The 23,877-nt window shown below is 45.6% G+C and overlaps 1 protein-coding gene across 1 annotated transcript in view; it reads right to left on the bottom strand.

Annotated features, from left to right (window-relative positions):
* Positions 1–609: 609 nt before the first annotated feature.
* tgfbr1b (transforming growth factor, beta receptor 1 b) overlaps positions 610–23,877 on the bottom strand; it is a 98,309-nt gene continuing 75,041 nt past the window's right edge. The window contains exon 9 of the mRNA XM_081352712.1: positions 610–3,654. Within this exon, the coding sequence (XP_081208838.1) occupies positions 3,529–3,654 (126 nt within the window). The 3' untranslated portion in view covers positions 610–3,528. The remainder of the gene's footprint in view (positions 3,655–23,877) is intronic.

Below are 23,877 nucleotides of genomic sequence, written 5' to 3'. Positions count from 1 at the left end.
CTACACTGATCGGGAGCGAGGCGTTCCCAGATCCGACATGGAGAGCTGGAGCTACACTGATCGGGAGCGAGAGCCGAGTCCTGCATGTCACTAAAGAAACCCCTGGATAGAGATGTGTGTGAATCTGAAACCAAATGCTGGTGATTTAAGATGCGAAAGCCCACATACGAGAGTAGAACACTTCAGCCGATGATGGAAATGATCACAGGTTGTTCCAAACCACTGAACACTGCAAGAGATATTGTGGAGAATGTGCTGGCTGCTCTTTTCCATTCACAGTGAACGGCTGAAACTGAGCCTAATCACTCCGAGTAATCACTGGATCAAATATCCTTCGCAGAACGCATATCGCTGGAACCGTTTCAAGGTGTGTGTTCTCGAGCTCCAAACACTGTTGTGTGTGAATGAACGTCCAGAACACATTAAAGTTTCTGTTTCCTAAAGTTTTGGAGTTTTAATATCGTACATGAGTCGTGCAACGCTTTTGCAATACCGTTCTTGAAAGCTACAATCTTAGATCATTTGAACTGCATGTAAAGATGGAGCTTCAGCAATATTCCCTGAATTAATCTTGCAGGTTTGGAACGACATGAGATCATTTTCATTTTTGGTTGAACTATTCCTTTAAGTTTGTTGAAGCGAGATTAACTCGTCTTCCCTCAGACGACCCCGGATCTTTCCCTTTGAGCTCTTTTCCTCCAGCTGCACTGTCTCTATCCGCTTTTTTGAGTTTAATTTACACTTTTTCCTTCCAGATTTTCTGTTAACAAACTGTACACCAGCCTGACAGATATACATACATATTTATATACATTTACACATTATCTATAGACACTACCTCCACACCCACACATTTTGCATTTCAACGTGTAGCAGGAGTCATTCATTCATTCATTCATTCGTTCATTCAGTCATTAATTGAATTCGACACACATTAATACTCTACTGTCCATCCAAACGACCGGCACGGTTTCCTTACACTAATGCCATCTCCAACAAGCTCTTAAACTCAGCAGAACTGGGATTATTTAAAATACACTGACTGTATAAATCAATTGGGTTAAAAGGAAAGGAGGAACGTGTCGTATTTCTTTCCCTTCAGCATTTCCAGCCGGCGGCCTCACACAGCACAGAGTCTGGAGAACGGCTCGAAGTGAGAGACTAGCATGTGGAGACTCGAGATGCATAGCAGCGACGTCTGGCCATCAGAGGAGAGGAAACCCTATAGCCTGAGCAAACAACATGCTAAACACGCAGTTATTGCTGAACACATCCACATATTTCCATTAAAAAAAGAATATTCCAAGTCCAATGCGAGTTACACTCAATCGACGGCTTTTGAGTCATTACCACACAAATGAATATCTCTCCTTTTCTTTTAGAAACACGTGACAGCGAGACGCTACCGATGGAAATGAATGAAGCCAATCCATCGTTACAGGCAATGAAGCGTTTACGTGCACGTTCAGTTTAATAAGCATAAACCCTGAGCCTTTATTGGCATAAGGTCATAAACACTTCAGCATAATACTCTTGCACATTATTAAATCACCTGTTTTTGCTTTTAAAGTCCTGAAAAATGTTTTTCTTGCATCGCTGGGTTATTGGCTTACATGCACACCCATAAATAAACTGATTTTGGTAGTTATCAGCGTATTGGTGCGTATGTAAACATGCTCAATATGTGTGTTTACATGATGTTAGAGTGGGAATACTAATAAAATATGACTATTTCTGTGTAAAGTTATATCCAATGCCACATCCAAAACCATTTAAAACTCAAATAATACAGATGAATTAATAAAAATGCATATAAATGTATATTTTTGCTATTAAATCCTCAAAACATTCACTTCCATTTCAAGTGCCTCATTCTAACATCCATTTTTGCTTTAATTAAAGAAAACAATAAAAAAAATCAATCTTTTTTTTATGGTAATCAATGATATCCCATCGATTGAGCTTAACCCGCATTGAATCTGTAATATTCCTTTAATGAAGGGCCTCTAATCTGACTATAAAGATCACTGAACGACGTTTGTCCATTAGAAAAAGTGTCTAAAGTATAGATGCACATCATAAAAAGAAACACTAAAGTCACATGCTTAAATAAGCTGCAGAAACCGATACCTTGAGGAAATAAAGTGGACAGAAACTCGTTGAGCGTGCCGTTCTTCACTCGTGAGCGCAGCTCTGGGAAACCACTCGATCAGATATCCTCAGCTCTGATACTCTACACGGCAACGCTTGTTTGGGTGGCGGTTCACACAACTGCTACATTTATGTATTCGGTTACACACAGTACTGATCCTACCACGCTATTACAGTCAGCTCGAACGCAAACACACACAAACAACCTCCACATAATCAATTGGTCCCTTAAGGCTTGCTCAAAAGAGTTTTAAAGCAGTCCTTGATATTTTTTCTCATTGACATTCTATTAAAAAAAGTTGCCAAAAAATGTTGGAAAACCTATGGCTTAGTAAATATCCATTTGCTATATTAATGTCCCTCGCCATCTTCGCGCTCCGAGAAAGAAATGATCATGTTTTCACTGGGCAACTTTCAGTTCTGCGTTTTTGTCGCAGCATTTTTGCTTTCGATGTTGTCCACAGCCAGTCGCTGGCTTGCTATATATTTTCTTCAGTCCTTTTAACTCGCGGTGAGTCTCCTCCGACCGAAGGCGGCCGTCCGACGCTTCAGATTCCCAGTGTGAAAACACACATTGCTCCATAAAACAAGCTGTAACATGAAGAGGTCTGGGTTGTTGTTACATCCCTTAGTGCTGCATCAATGAAGACGATAAAGAGGCAGAAGATGAAGCATGGCACCAGCTAAGTGGAGTGTGGCGGCCCACTCTTCCTCGTTGTGCATAAGAGACGTTCCCGAAGAAAGCCGGACTCGATGCGCTCAGACCGACGGCCGATCACACCATGAGGGAGAGTTGGTTGGTTCGAAGCAGTGGCACTTTCTGGTAACACCTGGCTTGGAAGGCATGGTTGTCATCGAAGTTGTTGTAGCAGAGCAGTAAAAAATATAAAGTAGATACGTCTTATCTATATTGCATATGTCGCAGCATGTTCGCCAAGACTGAATGAGGTCGTGCCCAGTTTTGTTTTTGCAAAAACAGAACCAAAAAAAAAACAGTTAGACCGACCTGAAGAACTGCAGTGATGAGCGGACAGAGAAAACAAACCAAAACTTCAAATCAACCCGGCCACTGAACAAAAACCTTATAAATAATGAAAGAATCCTTCTTAGGTAGCACTTTTGTCGGAGTATCTGTTGAGAATGAGACCCCAGAACATCAACGGCACCGGCTGGACGCGTGTGTGGGTTATTTCATCATGAAGTCCGTGTTTTATTCCCACGTCGAAGTCCAGGCGGGATTTAAGACTGAGGCAAAGGATGCAGAAACGAACCGACACTTCACTGAAAGTGCTGGAGTCCTCTCTGGAGACAGAGGTGATGCAGTAATACATGATAATGATGTGGCGGTGGTGACAGGTGTGTGATCAGTGTGATGGTCTACATCTTGATGCCCTCCTGCTGGCTGAGCTGAGATAAGGTCTTCTTGATGCGCAGGGCGGTGAGGCGAGCGGCTCCGTTGGCGTACCAGCATTCCCTCATGATCTTGGCCATCACACGCAGAGCCTGCACAACCAGAGACAGGGAAAACACATGAGAAATGGAGGAAGTGTAGTTTCGTCAACCTTTATGAAGCGCCTCAAGCCCTAGATGGCCAGGAGCTTTATCGGGGGCTCGTACGGGATTCAGTTTCTCAAGACTGAAGGTCACATTAAAACTGTCCTGGAAAGCTTTTTTATCATGCATTCATCATTTACTGTACTTTAGTTACTTTTCAAATGTGTCCTTTATACATTTTATTGTTTTACCCTCGTCCCAAATTCAGGTTATTAAAAGAAACATCACAAAACCATGAATTGAAACTATAATCATAATAATAACATTGTGATGTACAGTAGGGATGCACGATATATCGGCCACCATATCGGTATCGGCTGATATATAGATATATTTATATATTTATAAACAGGGTTCCCACACCTCGGTTCACTTCAAGTTCAAGGACCTTTCAAGGACTTTCCAGGTCCAATACCCTCAAATTCAAGGACTTAATACCGGTGTATGTCGCTCGGAACGCGGCGCGACACTGTTTGAGAGGGTCCTTTTTCATTGTTGCACTGTGGTGATGCACGGCTTACTAAGCGTGACTTTGAAGATGGATAGGTTAAACTATAACTGATAGCTGTCAAATTATATTACAGTGTTTCCCAAACATTGGTTCACAATATCAACACAGCCTTTTGGAAAATCTATTTGTGGTTGACATTGACATCGTTGAATAAACATGAGCACTGCATGTTTCAAAATCAAAACGCGGCGTGGGTGTTTTTATATGAATGTATCTGAAGTGAACTGACGGTCTTTAGAAAAGTTTCTTTGTTATTACGATTTAGAAAAATACCGTGATGTGGATTTTTGGTTATACCGCCCAGCACTTACACACAGTACCTCACGCGGGAAACACTGTACGTAACGCGTAAATGCATGTAACTAATGTAAATACGGCAAGCTAGTGTGTATAGGCCACGAGGTGTTGGTGAAATAACACATTAGCGGACCGGATCCCTCCGGTCATATGTACATCATATGTAATTTTATTCAGAAAACTTCTTGCACAAAATAAATGCATTTATTTTCAACAACTTTCCAGGGCCTTGAAAAAATGTTTTCAGATTCACAAACTTTCAGGGATCCGTGGGAACAATCTATTCCTTTAAAACATACATAAAGATACATTTAAAAAAACTAGTCAGAATGTGAAAAGTGTTTTAAGACTTTACTTTCTCTTTACTTTCTAAAAAAACACAGAAAGACAGGGCCCATTAAAAGTTTAAGGTTTTTAGCTCATGAGAAACAGATTCAGTGAAGTGTGTCCAGACAAATTTCAAAGTACTTTAATGTAATTTCTATTCTAAAGTTGAATTCACTTCAGCAGTGTCAAATCAGTGTTTTCGTCCTACTGTGAAGTTCGTGCCATCTGAGAAACGCTAGAATAGATGCAAATACGCCCCTTTAGACATCTATTTAGACATCTTGGTGAAGTGAAGCTTCACCGCATTTACTCATCGCTGGGAAGTTTATTACAAATTAGACAAAGCAAGTAAAAGAGCAAATAGCTGCAGTTTTATACTTGGCACACTGTTACCAGAGTATGAAATACCAAACCACCTCCGAAGAGATCTGAGCTCTCGTAATTACTGACACCCACATTCGGCTCTCAGGGTGAACGTTTTACACAGAATGCAAATCACATCATTTCTGTTTCTGCTTCAGACAGTCGAGATAGAGCCATTTATGCACAAAACCATAATTTATTTCATTTAGCTGCTCACCAAATCAAAACAACTGCACAGTTATGGAAGGTCATCCGCCTTGAGGATTTAAACATGCATTACTGAGTTCGCTTACATGATGAAAGTGCTAATTTAGCTTCTTGAAGAGGTTATTAACAACAGACCTGCTTTGAGTTTGCTTGTTAGTGAGGTCAGGTCATCTAACAGCTTGGAACAGACGGATTTTTAACAAGCTTATAACAAGACTTTCGCCTAATGCAACACAAAGACATCAACTGGCCATTTAACGAGTTTTTACACAAATGAGAATCTTTTAGTTTAGTTTGCAGAACAACATTATTTCTTTTTAATGATGTTTCAATGTTATTAAGTAGAATTAAAACTTGATGAACACTGATGACAAAAACCCGCTGAGAACCTTAAAGAGTTCTTGGTCAAATGTGACTTGTTTGCATTCATTTGAAGGCAGACGATGAAAATATTCGGTTGAATGTTGCAGAAACATTTGAATGCCCTTTAAACATTAATAACTAGGACTGACATACGTCAACTGACAATCTTTTTTAGACAAACGTGACTTTTTTTTTTTGCCTCAATTTGGTGGCAGGTGAAAATAAATGTCCTTAACCTTGCTGCAATTGCTGCTTAAATGTTAATTATATGTATAATTAAAACGGCTTGCTATATGTACTTTATGACGCCCCAACAGTTAATTTTAGCCTCTTTTGTTGGGTCCAAGCCATCAAATACTTATAAGGATAAGTTGCATATTGTCTATCCTGATACAGTCTCAGGCTTTACGCTGCACTGGGGAACAAAACATTTGCTAAAGACACAAACCTCCTGTTCATGTTCAGGCTAACCTGAGCAGAATGCAGAATCCAGAAATACCATCTGCTTAAAACGCTGGGAACGCACGCTAGAAACGCACACTAGAAACGCACGCTAGAAACGCACGCTAGAAACGCACGCTAGAAACGCACGCTAGAAACACACGCTAGAAACGCATGCTAGAAACGCATGCTAGAAACGCACGCTAGAAACACACGCTAGAAATGCCTAGAAACGCCTAGAAACGCACGCTAGAAACACACGATAGAAACACGATAGAAACGCCTAGAAACGCACGCTAGAAACGCCTAGAAACACACACTAGAAACACGCTAGAAACGCACGCTAGAAACGCCTAGAAACACACACTAGAAACACGCTAGAAACGCACGCTAGAAACACACACTAGAAACACGCTAGAAACGCACGGTAGAAACGCCTAGAAACGCACGCTAGAAACGCACGCTAGAAACGCACGCTAGAAACACCCTAGAAACGCCTAGAAACGCACGCTAGAAACACACGCTAGAAACGCACGCTAGAAACGCCTAGAAACGCACGCTAGAAACGCCTAGAAACGCACGCTAGAAACACACGATAGAAACGCCTAGAAACGCATGCTAGAACCGCACGCTAGAAACACACGCTAGAAACGCACGCTAGAAACGCCTAGAAAGACACACTAGAAACACGCTAGAAACGCACGCTAGAAACGCCTAGAAACACACACTAGAAACACGCTAGAAACGCACGCTAGAAACGCCTAGAAACACACACTAGAAACACGCTAGAAACGCACGCTAGAAACGGCTAGAAACGCACGCTAGAAACGCCTAGAAACGCACGCTAGAAACGCACGCTAGAAACGCCTCGAAACGCACGCTAGAAACGTACGCTAGAAATGCACGCTAGAAACACACGCTAGAAACGCACGCTAGAAACGCCTAGAAACGCACGCTAGAGACGCCTAGAAACGCACGCTAGAAACACACGCTAGAAACGCCTAGAAACGCATGCTAGAAACGCACGCTAGAAACACACGCTAGAAACGCACGCTAGAAAAACGCCTAGAAACGCACGCTAGAAACACACGCTAGAAACGCACGCTAGAAAACGCCTAGAAACGCACACTAGAAACGCACACTAGAAACGCACGCTAGAAACGCCTAGAAACGCACGCTAGAAACGCACGCTAGAAACACACGCTAGAAACGCCTAGAAACGCATGCTAGAAACGCACGCTAGAAACACACGCTAGAAATGCCTAGAAACGCACGCTAGAAACACACGATAGAAACGCCTAGAAACGCACGCTAGAAACGCCTAGAAACACACACTAGAAACACGCTAGAAACGCACGCTAGAAACGCCTAGAAACACACACTAGAAACACGCTAGAAACGCACGCTAGAAACGCCTAGAAACACACACTAGAAACACGCTAGAAACGCACGCTAGAAACAGCTAGAAACACACGCTAGAAACGCCTAGAAACGCACGCTAGAAACGCACGCTAGAAACGCACGCTAGAAAACGCCTAGAAACGCACACTAGAAACGCACACTAGAAACACACGCTAGAAACACACGCTAGAAACACGATAGAAACGCCTAGAAACGCACACTAGAAACGCACACTAGAAACGCACGCTAGAAACACACGCTAGAAACGCATGCTAGAAACGCACGCTAGAAACACACGCTAGAAACGCACGCTAGAAACGCCTAGAAACACACACTAGAAACACGCAAGAAACGCACGCTAGAAACGCCTAGAAACACGCTAGAAACGCCTAGAAACGCACGCTAGAAACGCCTAGAAACACGCTAGAAACGCACGCTAGAAACTGCTAGAAACGCACGCTAGAAACGCCTAGAAACGCACGCTAGAAACGCACGCTAGAAACGCACGCTAGAAACGCACGCTAGAAACACACGCTAGAAACGCACGCTAGAAACGCCTAGAAACGCACACTAGAAACGCCTAGAAACGCACGCTAGAAACACACGCTAGAAACGCCTAGAAACGCATGCTAGAAACGCACGCTAGAAACACACGCTAGAAACGCCTAGAAATGCACGCTAGAAACGCACGCTAGAAACGCACGCTAGAAAACGCACGCTAGAAAACGCCTAGAAACGCACACTAGAAACGCACACTAGAAACACACGCTAGAAACACACGCTAGAAACACGATAGAAACGCCTAGAAACACACACTAGAAAACGCACGCTAGAAAACGCCTAGAAACGCACACTAGAAACGCACGCTAGAAACGCACGCTAGAAACGCACGCTAGAAACACACACTAGAAACGCCTAGAAACGCACACTAGAAACGCACACTAGAAACGCACGCTAGAAACACACGCTAGAAACGCCTAGAAACACACACTAGAAACGCGCTAGAAACGCACGATAGAAACGCCTAGAAACACACGCTAGAAACGCCTAGAAACACATGATAGAAACGCCTAGAAACACACGCTAGAAACGCACGCTAGAAACACACACTAGAAACGCCTAGAAACGCACACTAGAAACGCACACTAGAAACGCACACTAGAAACTCACGCTAGAAACACACGCTAGAAACGCCTAGAAACACACACTAGAAACGCGCTAGAAACGCACGCTGGAAACGCCTAGAAACACACACTAGAAACACGCTAGAAACGCACGCTAGAAACGCCTAGAAACACACACTAGAAACGCGCTAGAAACGCACGCTAGAAACGCCTAGAAACACACACTAGAAACACGCTAGAAACGCACGCTAGAAACGCCTAGAAACACACACTAGAAACACGCTAGAAACACACGCTAGAAACGCCTAGAAACACACGCTAGAAACGCCTAGAAACACACACTAGAAACACGCTAGAAACACACGCTAGAAACGCCTAGAAACACACACTAGAAACACGCTAGAAACGCACGATAGAAACGCCTAGAAACACACACTAGAAACACGCTAGAAACACACGCTAGAAACGCCTAGAAACACACACTAGAAACACTCTAGAAACGCACGCTAGAAACGCCTAGAAACGCACGCTAGAAACACACGCTAGAAACGCCTAGAAACACACACTAGAAACGCGCTAGAAACGCACGCTAGAAACGCCTAGAAACACACACTAGAAACACGCTAGAAACGCCTAGAAACACACGCTAGAAACACGATAGAAACGCCTAGAAACGCACACTAGAAACGCACGCTAGAAACACACGCTAGAAACGCCTAGAAACACACACTAGAAACGCGCCAAAAACGCACGCTAGAAACGGTTTGACTAAAAATCCACATCACGGTTTTTTTCTAAATTAAACCGGTTTCACGGTAAATGACGGTGTTTTTTTTTTTTCAAGCATGATGGGTGTTAACCACATTTTCTACTGAGTGAGAGAGGAAATACTGCAGTAGATTAACTTATAATGCCCTATTTTATTGTCATGAGTTAATGAAAAGATCCACACTAATATTAATAATACAGGTTTGCAAGGTTGTTTACAAAGAGGTGCCAGCAGGACGCGCTTTAGGAGCGGCAGAAATAATGGTTTCCCCGGTAACGGCTGTACTCAAAGCAGCAACGCTGCTTTATCAGGAAAGATAAAGAAAGATTCAATCGTAATAACAAATAAACTTTTCTAAAGACCGTCAGTTCACTTCAGATACGTTCATACAGTATAAAAACGCGCGCCGCGAGAAAAAAAAAACACTCTCACCCCCACACGGCTGCGACACGGCTACCGGAGCTGATCGCGCCCATTCTAGTCAATGCTTGTGTTTCAGATCGAAGCTTCCCAAAAGCAGCTCTCCGCGGCGCTTCGCTAAATATAGGCGCCTAGTCTATTTTGACGCACGCGTGTGGAGGACGGAATAAAACCTTGTCGCAGCCGTAATGCGCCGCAGACGTGTGTTCTGTGTTGTAAATGAGGTGCGAGACAGTGTCGCGCAACGCCGCGTTCCGATTAAAGCGACATACACCAGTATTGCGGTTTATTAAAAATTCATATCATAACAAAAATAAACACCGGTATTCGGTATGAACCGGTAAACCGCCCAGCACTACTAGAAACACACACTAGAAACACGCTAGAAACGCACGCTAGAAACGCCTAGAAACGCACGCTAGAAACACACGCTAGAAACGCCTAGAAACGCATGCTAGAAACACACGCTAGAAACGCACGCTAGAAACGCACGCTAGAAACGCACGCTAGAAACACACGCTAGAAACGCACGCTAGAAACGCCTAGAAACGCACACTAGAAACGCGCGCTAGAAACACACGCTAGAAACACACGCTAGAAACACACGATAGAAACGCCTAGAAACGCACGCTTGAAACACACGCTAGAAACACGCTAGAAACGCCTAGAAACGCACACTAGAAACGCCTAGAAACGCACGTTAGAAACACACGCTAGAAACGCCTAGAAACACACACTAGAAACACGCTAGAAACGCACGCTAGAAACGCCTAGAAACACGATAGAAACGCCTAGAAACGCACACTAGAAACGCCTAGAAACACACACTAGAAACACGCTAGAAACGCACGCTAGAAACGCCTAGAAACGCACGCTAGAAACGCACGCTAGAAACACGCTAGAAACGCCTAGAAACGCATGCTAGAAACGCACGCTAGAAACGCACACTAGAAACGCCTAGAAACACACACTAGAAACACGCTAGAAACGCACGCTAGAAACGCCTAGAAACGCACGCTAGAAACGCACGCTAGAAACACGCTAGAAACGCCTAGAAACACATGCTAGAAACACGCTAGAAACGCCTAGAAACGCATGCTAGAAACGCACGCTAGAAACGCACGCTAGAAACACGATAGAAACGCCTAGAAACGCACGCTTGAAACACGCTAGAAACACGATAGAAACGCACGCTAGAAACGCCTAGAAACACACACTAGAAACACGCTAGAAACGCACGCTAGAAACGCCTAGAAACGCACGCTAGAAACGCACGCTAGAAACACGCTAGAAACGCCTAGAAACACACACTAGAAACACGCTAGAAACGCACGCTAGAAACGCCTAGAAACACACACTAGAAACACGCTAGAAACGCACGCTAGAAACGCCTAGAAACACACGCTAGAAACGCACGCTAGAAACGCTTAGAAACGCACGCTAGAAACGCACTCTAGAAACACACGCTAGAAACGCCTAGAAATGCATGCTAGAAACGCACGCTAGAAACACGATAGAAACGCACGCTTGAAACACACGCTAGAAACACGATAGAAACGCACGCTAGAAACGCCTAGAAACGCACGCTAGAAACACACGCTAGAAACGCCTAGAAACGCATGCTAGAAACGCACGCTAGAAACACACGCTAGAAACGCACGCTAGAAACGCCTAGAAACGCACGCTAGAAACGCATGCTAGAAACACACGCTAGAAACGCAAGCTAGAAACGCCTAGAAACACATGCTAGAAACGCACGCTAGAAACACACGCTAGAAACGCACGCTAGAAACACACGCTAGAAACGCACGCTAGAAACGCCTAGAAACGCACGCTAGAAACACACTCTAGAAACACACGCTAGAAACACGCGCTAAAAACACGATAGAAACGCCTAGAAACGCACGCTAGAAACGCCTACAAACGCACGCTTGAAACACACGCTAGAAACACGATAGAAACGCACGCTAGAAACGCCTAGAAACGCACGCTAGAAACACACGCTAGAAACGCCTAGAAACGCCTAGAAACGCACGCTAGAAACACACGCTAGAATCGCACGCTAGAAACGCCTAGAAACGCACGCTAGAAACGCATGCTAGAAACACACGCTAGAAACGCACGCTAGAAACGCCTAGAAACACATGCTAGAAACGCACGCTAGAAACACACGCTAGAAACGCACGCTAGAAACACACGCTAGAAACGCATGCTAGAAACGCCTAGAAACGCACGCTAGAAACACACGCTAGAAACACGCGCTAAAAACACGATAGAAACGACTAGAAACGCACGCTAGAAACGCCTAGAAACACACGCTAGAAACACACGCTAGAAACGCCTAGAAACGCACGCTAGAAACACACGCTAGAAACGCACGCTAGAAACGCCTAGAAACGCACGCTAGAAACACACGCTAGAAACGCACGCTAGAAACGCCTAGAAACGCACACTAGAAACGCACGCTAGAAACACACGCTAGAAACACACGCTAGAAACACGATAGAAACGCCTAGAAACGCACGCTTGAAACACGCTAGAAACACGATAGAAACGCCTAGAAACACACGCTAGAAACACGATAGAAACGCCTAGAAACACACGCTAGAAACACGATAGAAACGCCTAGAAACACACGCTAGAAACACGATAGAAACGCCTAGAAACACACGCCTAGAAACACACGCTAGAAACACGATAGAAACGCCTAGAAACGCACACTAGAAACGCACACTAGAAACACACGCTAGAAACACACGCTTGAAACACACGCTTGAAACACACGCTAGAAACGCCTAGAAACACACGCTAGAAACGCCTAGAAACACATGCTAGAAATGCACACTAGAAACGCACACTAGAAACACACGCTAGAAACGCACACTAGAAAAGCACGCTAGAAACACACGCTAGAAACGCCTAGAAACACACGCTAGAAACGCACACTAGAAACACACGCTAGAAACGCACACTAGAAACGCACGCTAGAAATGCCTAGAAACGCACGCTAGAAACACGCTAGAAACACACGCTAGAAACACACGATAGAAACACGATAGAAACGCCTAGAAAAACACACTAGAAACACGCTAGAAACGCACGCTAGAAACGCCTAGAAACACACACTAGAAACACGCTAGAAACGCCTAGAAACGCACGCTAGAAACACGCTAGAAACGCACGCTAGAAACGCCTAGAAACACACACTAGAAACACGCTAGAAACGCACGCTAGAAACGCCTAGAAACACACACTAGAAACGCTAGAAACGCACGCTAGAAACGCCTAGAAACACACACTAGAAACACGCTAGAAACGCACGCTAGAAACGCACGCTAGAAACGCACGCTAGAAACACGCTAGAAACGCCTAGAAACGCATGCTAGAAACGCACGCTAGAAACGCCTAGAAACACACACTAGAAAAGCACGCTAGAAACGCACGCTAGAAACGCCTAGAAACACACGCTAGAAACGCCTAGAAACACACACTAGAAACACGCTAGAAACGCACGCTAGAAACGCCTAGAAACGCACGCTAGAAACGCACGCTAGAAACACGCTAGAAACGCCTAGAAACGCATGCTAGAAACGCACGCTAGAAACGCCTAGAAACGCATGCTAGAAACGCACGCTAGAAACACATGCTAGAAACGCACGCTAGAAACGCCTAGAAACGCACGCTAGAAACGCATGCTAGAAACACACGCTAGAAACGCACGCTAGAAACGCCTAGAAACACATGATAGAAACGCACGCTAGAAACACACGCTAGAAACGCACGCTAGAAACGCACGCTAGAAACACACGCTAGAAACGCATGCTAGAAACGCCTAGAAACGCACGCTAGAAACACACGCTAGAAACACGCGCTAAAAACACGATAGAAACGACTAGAAACGCATGCTAGAAACGCACGCTAGAAACACGATAGAAACGCACGCTAGAAACGCCTAGAAACGCACGCTAGAAACACACGCTAGAAACGCCTAGAAACGCATGCTAGAAACGCACGCTAGAAACACGCTAGAAACGCACGCTAGAAACGCCTAGAAACGCACGCTAGAAACGCATGCTAGAAACACACGCTAGAAACGCACGCTAGAAACGCCTAGAAACACATGCTAGAAACGCACGCTAGAAACACACGCTAGAAACGCACGCTAGAAACACACGCTAGAAACGCACGCTAGAAACGCCTAGAAACGCACGCTAGAAACACGCTAGAAACGCACGCTAGAAACGCCTAGAAACACGATAGAAACGCCTAGAAACGCACACTAGAAACGCCTAGAAACACACACTAGAAACACGCTAGAAACGCACGCTAGAAACGCCTAGAAACGCACGCTAGAAACGCACGCTAGAAACACGCTAGAAACGCCTAGAAACGCATGCTAGAAACGCACGCTAGAAACGCACGCTAGAAACACGATAGAAACGCCTAGAAACGCACGCTTGAAACACGCTAGAAACACGATAGAAACGCACGCTAGAAACGCCTAGAAACACACACTAGAAACACGCTAGAAACGCCTAGAAACGCACGCTAGAAACGCACGCTAGAAACACGCTAGAAACGGCTAGAAACACACACTAGAAACACGCTAGAAACGCACGCTAGAAACGCCTAGAAACACACACTAGAAACACGCTAGAAACGCACGCTAGAAACGCCTAGAAACACACGCTAGAAACGCACGCTAGAAACGCTTAGAAACGCACGCAAGAAACGCACTCTAGAAACACACGCTAGAAACGCCTAGAAACGCATGCTAGAAACGCACGCTAGAAACACGATAGAAACGCCTAGAAACGCACGCTTGAAACACACGCTAGAAACACGATAGAAACGCACGCTAGAAACGCCTAGAAACGCACGCTAGAAACACACGCTAGAAACGCCTAGAAACGCATGCTAGAAACGCACGCTAGAAACACACGCTAGAAACGCACGCTAGAAACGCCTAGAAACGCACGCTAGAAACGCATGCTAGAAACACACGCTAGAAACGCACGCTAGAAACGCCTAGAAACACATGATAGAAACGCATGCTAGAAACACACGCTAGAAACGCACGCTAGAAACGCCTAGAAACACATGCTAGAAACGCACGCTAGAAACACACGCTAGAAACGCACGCTAGAAACACACGCTAGAAATGCACGCTAGAAACGCCTAGAAACGCACGCTAGAAACACGCTAGAAACGCACGCTAGAAACGCCTAGAAACACGATAGAAACGCCTAGAAACGCACACTAGAAACGCCTAGAAACACACACTAGAAACACGCTAGAAACGCACGCTAGAAACGCCTAGAAACGCACGCTAGAAACGCACGCTAGAAACACGCTAGAAACGCCTAGAAACGCATGCTAGAAACGCACGCTAGAAACGCACGCTAGAAACACGATAGAAACGCCTAGAAACGCACGCTTGAAACACGCTAGAAACACGATAGAAACGCACGCTAGAAACGCCTAGAAACACACACTAGAAACACGCTAGAAACGCACGCTAGAAACGCCTAGAAACGCACGCTAGAAACGCACGCTAGAAACACGCTAGAAACGGCTAGAAACACACACTAGAAACACGCTAGAAACGCACGCTAGAAACGCCTAGAAACACACACTAGAAACACGCTAGAAACGCACGCTAGAAACGCCTAGAAACACACGCTAGAAACGCACGCTAGAAACGCTTAGAAACGCACGCTAGAAACGCACTCTAGAAACACACGCTAGAAACGCCTAGAAACGCATGCTAGAAACGCACGCTAGAAACACGATAGAAACGCCTAGAAACGCACGCTTGAAACACACGCTAGAAACACGATAGAAACGCACGCTAGAAACGCCTAGAAACGCACGCTAGAAACACACGCTAGAAACGCCTAGAAACGCATGCTAGAAACGCACGCTAGAAACACACGCTAGAAACGCACGCTAGAAACGCCTAGAAACGCACGCTAGAAACGCATGCTAGAAACACACGCTAGAAACGCACGCTAGAAACGCCTAGAAACACATGCTAGAAACGCACGCTAGAAACACACGCTAGAAACGCACGCTAGAAACACACGCTAGAAACGCACGCTAGAAACGCCTAGAAACGCACGCTAGAAACACACTCTAGAAACACACGCTAGAAACACGCGCTAAAAACACGATAGAAACGACTAGAAACGCACGCTAGAAACGCCTACAAACGCACGCTTGAAACACACGCTAGAAACACGATAGAAACGCACGCTAGAAACGCCTAGAAACGCACGCTAGAAACACACGCTAGAAACGCCTAGAAACGCATGCTAGAAACGCACGCTAGAAACACACGCTAGAAACGCACGCTAGAAACGCCTAGAAACGCACGCTAGAAACGCATGCTAGAAACACACGCTAGAAACGCACGCTAGAAACGCCTAGAAACACATGCTAGAAACGCACGCTAGAAACACACGCTAGAAACGCACGCTAGAAACACACGCTAGAAACGCATGCTAGAAACGCATGCTAGAAACACACGCTAGAAACACGAGCTAAAAACACGATAGAAACGACTAGAAATGCACGCTAGAAACGCCTAGAAACACACGCTAGAAACACACGCTAGAAACGCCTAGAAACGCACGCTAGAAACACACGCTAGAAACGCACGCTAGAAACGCCTAGAAACGCACGCTAGAAACACACGCTAGAAACGCACGCTAGAAACGCCTAGAAACGCACACTAGAAACGCACGCTAGAAACACACGCTAGAAACACACGCTAGAAACACGCTAGAAACACGCTAGAAACGCCTAGAAACGCACGCTTGAAACACGATAGAAACGCCTAGAAACACACGCTAGAAACACGATAGAAACGCCTAGAAACACACGCTAGAAACACGATAGAAACGCCTAGAAACACACGCTAGAAACACGATAGAAACGCCTAGAAACACACGCTAGAAACACACGCTAGAAACACGATAGAAACGCCTAGAAACGCACACTAGAAACGCACACTAGAAACACACGCTAGAAACACACGCTTGAAACACACGCTTGAAACACACGCTAGAAACGCCTAGAAACACACGCTAGAAACGCCTAGAAACACACGCTAGAAATGCACACTAGAAACGCACACTAGAAACACACGCTAGAAACGCACACTAGAAAAGCACGCTAGAAACACACGCTAGAAACGCCTAGAAACACGCTAGAAACGCACACTAGAAACACACGCTAGAAACGCACACTAGAAACGCACGCTAGAAATGCCTAGAAACGCACGCTAGAAACACGCTAGAAACACACGCTAGAAACACACGATAGAAACACGATAGAAACGCCTAGAAACACACACTAGAAACACGCTAGAAACGCACGCTAGAAACGCCTAGAAACACACACTAGAAACACGCTAGAAACGCACGCTAGAAACGCCTAGAAACGCACGCTAGAAACACGCTAGAAACGCACGCTAGAAACGCCTAGAAACACACACTAGAAACACGCTAGAAACGCACGCTAGAAACGCCTAGAAACACACACTAGAAACACGCTAGAAACGCACGCTAGAAACGCCTAGAAACACACACTAGAAACACGCTAGAAACGCACGCTAGAAACGCCTAGAAACGCACGCTAGAAACGCACGCTAGAAACACGCTAGAAACGCCTAGAAACGCATGCTAGAAACGCACGCTAGAAACGCCTAGAAACACACACTAGAAAAGCACGCTAGAAACGCACGCTAGAAACGCCTAGAAACACACGCTAGAAACGCCTAGAAACACACACTAGAAAAGCACGCTAGAAACGCACGCTAGAAACGCCTAGAAACACACGCTAGAAACGCCTAGAAACACACACTAGAAACACGCTAGAAACGCACGCTAGAAACGCACGCTAGAAACGCACGCTAGAAACACGCTAGAAACGCCTAGAAACGCATGCTAGAAACGCACGCTAGAAACGCCTAGAAACGCATGCTAGAAACGCACGCTAGAAACACACGCTAGAAACGCACGCTAGAAACGCCTAGAAACGCACGCTAGAAACGCATGCTAGAAACACACACTAGAAAAGCACGCTAGAAACGCACGCTAGAAACGCCTAGAAACACACGCTAGAAACGCCTAGAAACACACACTAGAAAAGCACGCTAGAAACGCACGCTAGAAACGCCTAGAAACACACGCTAGAAACGCCTAGAAACACACACTAGAAACACGCTAGAAACGCACGCTAGAAACGCACGCTAGAAACGCACGCTAGAAACACGCTAGAAACGCCTAGAAACGCATGCTAGAAACGCACGCTAGAAACGCCTAGAAACGCATGCTAGAAACGCACGCTAGAAACACACGCTAGAAACGCACGCTAGAAACGCCTAGAAACGCACGCTAGAAACGCATGCTAGAAACACACGCTAGAAACGCACGCTAGAAACGCCTAGAAACACATGATAGAAACGCACGCTAGAAACACACGCTAGAAACGCACGCTAGAAACACACGCTAGAAACGCATGCTAGAAACGCACGCTAGAAACACACGCTAGAAACACACGCTAGAAACACGCTAGAAACACGCGCTAAAAACACGATAGAAACGACTAGAAACGCACGCTAGAAACGCCTAGAAACACACGCTAGAAACGCCTAGAAACGCACGCTAGAAACGCATGCTAGAAACACACGCTAGAAACGCACGCTAGAAACGCCTAGAAACACATGATAGAAACGCACGCTAGAAACACACGCTAGAAACGCACGCTAGAAACACACGCTAGAAACGCATGCTAGAAACGCACGCTAGAAACACACGCTAGAAACACACGCTAGAAACACGCTAGAAACACGCGCTAAAAACACGATAGAAACGACTAGAAACGCACGCTAGAAACGACTAGAAACGCACGCTAGAAACGCCTAGAAACACACGCTAGAAACGCACGCTAGAAACGCCTAGAAACGCACGCTAGAAACACACGCTAGAAACGCACGCTAGAAACGCCTAGAAAGGCACACTAGAAACGCACGCTAGAAACACACGCTAGAAACACGATAGAAACGCCTAGAAACGCACGCTTGAAACACGCTAGAAACACGATAGAAACGCCTAGAAACACACGCTAGAAACACGATAGAAACGCCTAGAAACACACGCTAGAAACACGATAGAAACGCCTAGAAACACACGCTAGAAACACACGCTAGAAACGCCTAGAAACGCACACTAGAAACGCACACTAGAAACACACGCTAGAAACACACGCTTGAAACACACGCTTGAAACACACGCTAGAAACGCCTAGAAACACACGCTAGAAACGCCTAGAAACACACGCTAGAAACGCACACTAGAAACGCACACTAGAAACACGCTAGAAACGCACGCTAGAAACGCCTAGAAACACACGCTAGAAACGCACACTAGAAACACACGCTAGAAACGCACACTAGAAACGCACGCTAGAAATGCCTAGAAACGCACGCTAGAAACACGCTAGAAACACACGCTAGAAACACACGATAGAAACACGATAGAAACGCCTAGAAACACACACTAGAAACACGCTAGAAACGCATGCTAGAAACGCCTAGAAACACACACTAGAAACACGCTAGAAACGCCTAGAAACACACACTAGAAACACGCTAGAAACGCACGCTAGAAACGCACGCTAGAAACGCACGCTAGAAACACGCTAGAAACGCCTAGAAACGCATGCTAGAAACGCACGCTAGAAACGCCTAGAAACACACACTAGAAAAGCACGCTAGAAACGCACGCTAGAAACGCCTAGAAACACACGCTAGAAACGCCTAGAAACACACACTAGAAACACGCTAGAAACGCACGCTAGAAACGCCTAGAAACGCACGCTAGAAACGCACGCTAGAAACACGCTAGAAACGCCTAGAAACGCATGCTAGAAACGCACGCTAGAAACGCCTAGAAACACACACTAGAAACGCACGCTAGAAACACGCTAGAAACGCCTAGAAACGCATGCTAGAAACGCACGCTAGAAACGCCTAGAAACACACACTAGAAAAGCACGCTAGAAACGCACGCTAGAAACGCCTAGAAACACACACTAGAAAAGCACGCTAGAAACGCACGCTAGAAACGCCTAGAAACACACGCTAGAAACACACGCTAGAAACACACGCTAGAAACACGATAGAAATGCCTAGAAACACACGCTAGAAACACACGCTAGAAACACGATAGAAACGCCTAGAAACACACGCTAGAAACACGATAGAAACGCCTAGAAACACACGCTAGAAACACACGCTAGAAACACGATAGAAACGCCTAGAAACACACACTAGAAACGCACACTAGAAACACACGCTAGAAACACACGCTTGAAACACACGCTTGAAACACACGCTAGAAACGCCTAGAAACACACGCTAGAAACGCCTAGAAACACACGCTAGAAACGCACACTAGAAACGCACACTAGAAACACACGCTAGAAACGCACACTAGAAAAGCACGCTAGAAACACACGCTAGAAATGCCTAGAAACACACGCTAGAAACGCACACTAGAAACACACGCTAGAAACGCACACTAGAAACGCACGCTAGAAACGCCTAGAAACGCACGCTAGAAACACACGCTAGAAACACACGATAGAAACACGATAGAAACGCCTAGAAACACACACTAGAAACACGCTAGAAACGCACGCTAGAAACGCCTAGAAACACACACTAGAAACACGCTAGAAACGCACGCTAGAAACGCCTAGAAACACACACTAGAAACACGCTAGAAACGCACGCTAGAAACACGATAGAAACGCCTAGAAACGCACGCTTGAAACACGCTAGAAACGCACGCTAGAAACGCCTAGAAACGCACACTAGAAACGCACGCTAGAAACACACGCTAGAAACACGATAGAAACGCCTAGAAACGCACGCTTGAAACACGCTAGAAACACGCTAGAAACGCACGCTAGAAACGCCTAGAAACACACACTAGAAACACGCTAGAAACGCACGCTAGAAACACGATAGAAACGCCTAGAAACACACACTAGAAACACGCTAGAAACGCACGCTAGAAACGCCTAGAAACGCACACTAGAAACGCACGCTAGAAACACACGCTAGAAACACGATAGAAACGCCTAGAAACGCACGCTTGAAACACGCTAGAAACACGATAGAAACGCCTAGAAACACACGCTAGAAACACGATAGAAACGCCTAGAAACACACGCTAGAAACACGATAGAAACGCCTAGAAACACACGCTAGAAACACGATAGAAACGCCTAGAAACACACGCTAGAAACACACGCTAGAAACACGATAGAAACGCCTAGAAACGCACACTAGAAACGCACACTAGAAACACACGCTAGAAACACACGCTTGAAACACACGCTTGAAACACACGCTAGAAACGCCTAGAAACACACGCTAGAAACGCCTAGAAACACACGCTAGAAACGCACACTAGAAACGCACACTAGAAACACGCTAGAAACGCACACTAGAAAAGCACGCTAGAAACACACGCTAGAAACGCCTAGAAACACACGCTAGAAACGCACACTAGAAACGCACGCTAGAAATGCCTAGAAACGCACGCTAGAAACACGCTAGAAACACACGCTAGAAACACACGATAGAAACACGATAGAAACGCCTAGAAACACACACTAGAAACACGCTAGAAACGCACGCTAGAAACGCCTAGAAACACACACTAGAAACACGCTAGAAACGCACGCTAGAAACGCCTAGAAACACACACTAGAAACACGCTAGAAACGCACGCTAGAAACGCACGCTAGAAACGCACGCTAGAAACACGCTAGAAACGCCTAGAAACGCACGCTAGAAACGCCTAGAAACACACACTAGAAAAGCACGCTAGAAACGCACGCTAGAAACGCCTAGAAACACACGCTAGAAACGCCTAGAAACACACACTAGAAACACGCTAGAAACGCACGCTAGAAACGCCTAGAAACGCACGCTAGAAACGCACGCTAGAAACACGCTAGAAACGCCTAGAAACGCATGCTAGAAACGCACGCTAGAAACGCCTAGAAACACACACTAGAAACGCACGCTAGAAACACGCTAGAAACGCCTAGAAACGCATGCTAGAAACGCACGCTAGAAACGCCTAGAAACACACACTAGAAAAGCACGCTAGAAACGCACGCTAGAAACGCCTAGAAACACACACTAGAAAAGCACGCTAGAAACGCACGCTAGAAACGCCTAGAAACACACGCTAGAAACACACGCTAGAAACACACGCTAGAAACACGATAGAAACGCCTAGAAACACACGCTAGAAACACACGCTAGAAACACGATAGAAACGCCTAGAAACACGCTAGAAACACGATAGAAACGCCTAGAAACACACGCTAGAAACACACGCTAGAAACACGATAGAAACGCCTAGAAACGCACACTAGAAACGCACACTAGAAACACACGCTAGAAACACACGCTTGAAACACACGCTTGAAACACACGCTAGAAACGCCTAGAAACACACGCTAGAAACGCCTAGAAACACACGCTAGAAACGCACACTAGAAACGCACATTAGAAACACACGCTAGAAACGCACACTAGAAAAGCACGCTAGAAACACACGCTAGAAATGCCTAGAAACACACGCTAGAAACGCACACTAGAAACACACGCTAGAAACGCACACTAGAAACGCACGCTAGAAACGCCTAGAAACGCACGCTAGAAACACACGCTAGAAACACACGATAGAAACACGATAGAAACGCCTAGAAACACACACTAGAAACACGCTAGAAACGCACGCTAGAAACGCCTAGAAACACACACTAGAAACACGCTAGAAACGCACGCTAGAAACGCCTAGAAACACACACTAGAAACACGCTAGAAACGCACGCTAGAAACGCCTAGAAACGCACGCTAGAAACGCACGCTAGAAACGCACGCTAGAAACGCCTAGAAACGCATGCTAGAAACGCACGCTAGAAACGCCTAGAAACACACACTAGAAAAGCACGCTAGAAACACACGCTAGAAACGCCTAGAAACGCACGCTAGAAACGCACACTAGAAACACACGCTAGAAACGCACACTAGAAACGCACGCTAGAAACGCACGCTAGAAACGCACGCTAGAAACACACGCTAGAAACGCTTAGAAACGCACACTAGAAACGCACACTAGAAACACACGCTAGAAACGCACACTAGAAACGCACGCTAGAAACACACGCTAGAAACGCCTAGAAACGCATGCTAGAAACGCACGCTAGAAACACACGCTAGAAACGCACGCTAGAAACGCACGCTAGAAACGCACGCTAGAAACGCCTAGAAACGCACGCTAGAAACACACGCTAGAAACGCACGCTAGAAACGCCTAGAAACGCACACTAGAAACGCACGCTAGAAACACACGCTAGAAACACGCTAGAAACACACGATAGAAACGCCTAGAAACGCACGCTTGAAACACACGCTAGAAACACGATAGAAACGCCTAGAAACGCACACTAGAAACGCCTAGAAACGCACGTTAGAAACACACGCTAGAAACGCCTAGAAACACACACTAGAAACACGCTAGAAACGCACGCTAGAAACGCCTAGAAACACACACTAGAAACACGCTAGAAACGCACGCTAGAAACGCACGCTAGAAACGCACGCTAGAAACACGCTAGAAACGCCTAGAAACGCACGCTAGAAACGCCTAGAAACACACACTAGAAAAGCACGCTAGAAACGCACGCTAGAAACGCCTAGAAACACACGCTAGAAACGCCTAGAAACACACACTAGAAACACGCTAGAAACGCACGCTAGAAACGCCTAGAAACGCACGCTAGAAACGCACGCTAGAAACACGCTAGAAACGCCTAGAAACGCATGCTAGAAACGCACGCTAGAAACGCCTAGAAAC

The sequence above is a fragment of the Scardinius erythrophthalmus genome, assembly GCF_964197995.2.
Source record: "Scardinius erythrophthalmus genome assembly, chromosome: 22".
NCBI lineage: Eukaryota > Metazoa > Chordata > Actinopteri > Cypriniformes > Leuciscidae > Scardinius > Scardinius erythrophthalmus.
The sequence above is the reverse complement of the archived record's forward strand: the minus strand, read 5'-3'. Positions and strand labels throughout refer to the sequence as shown.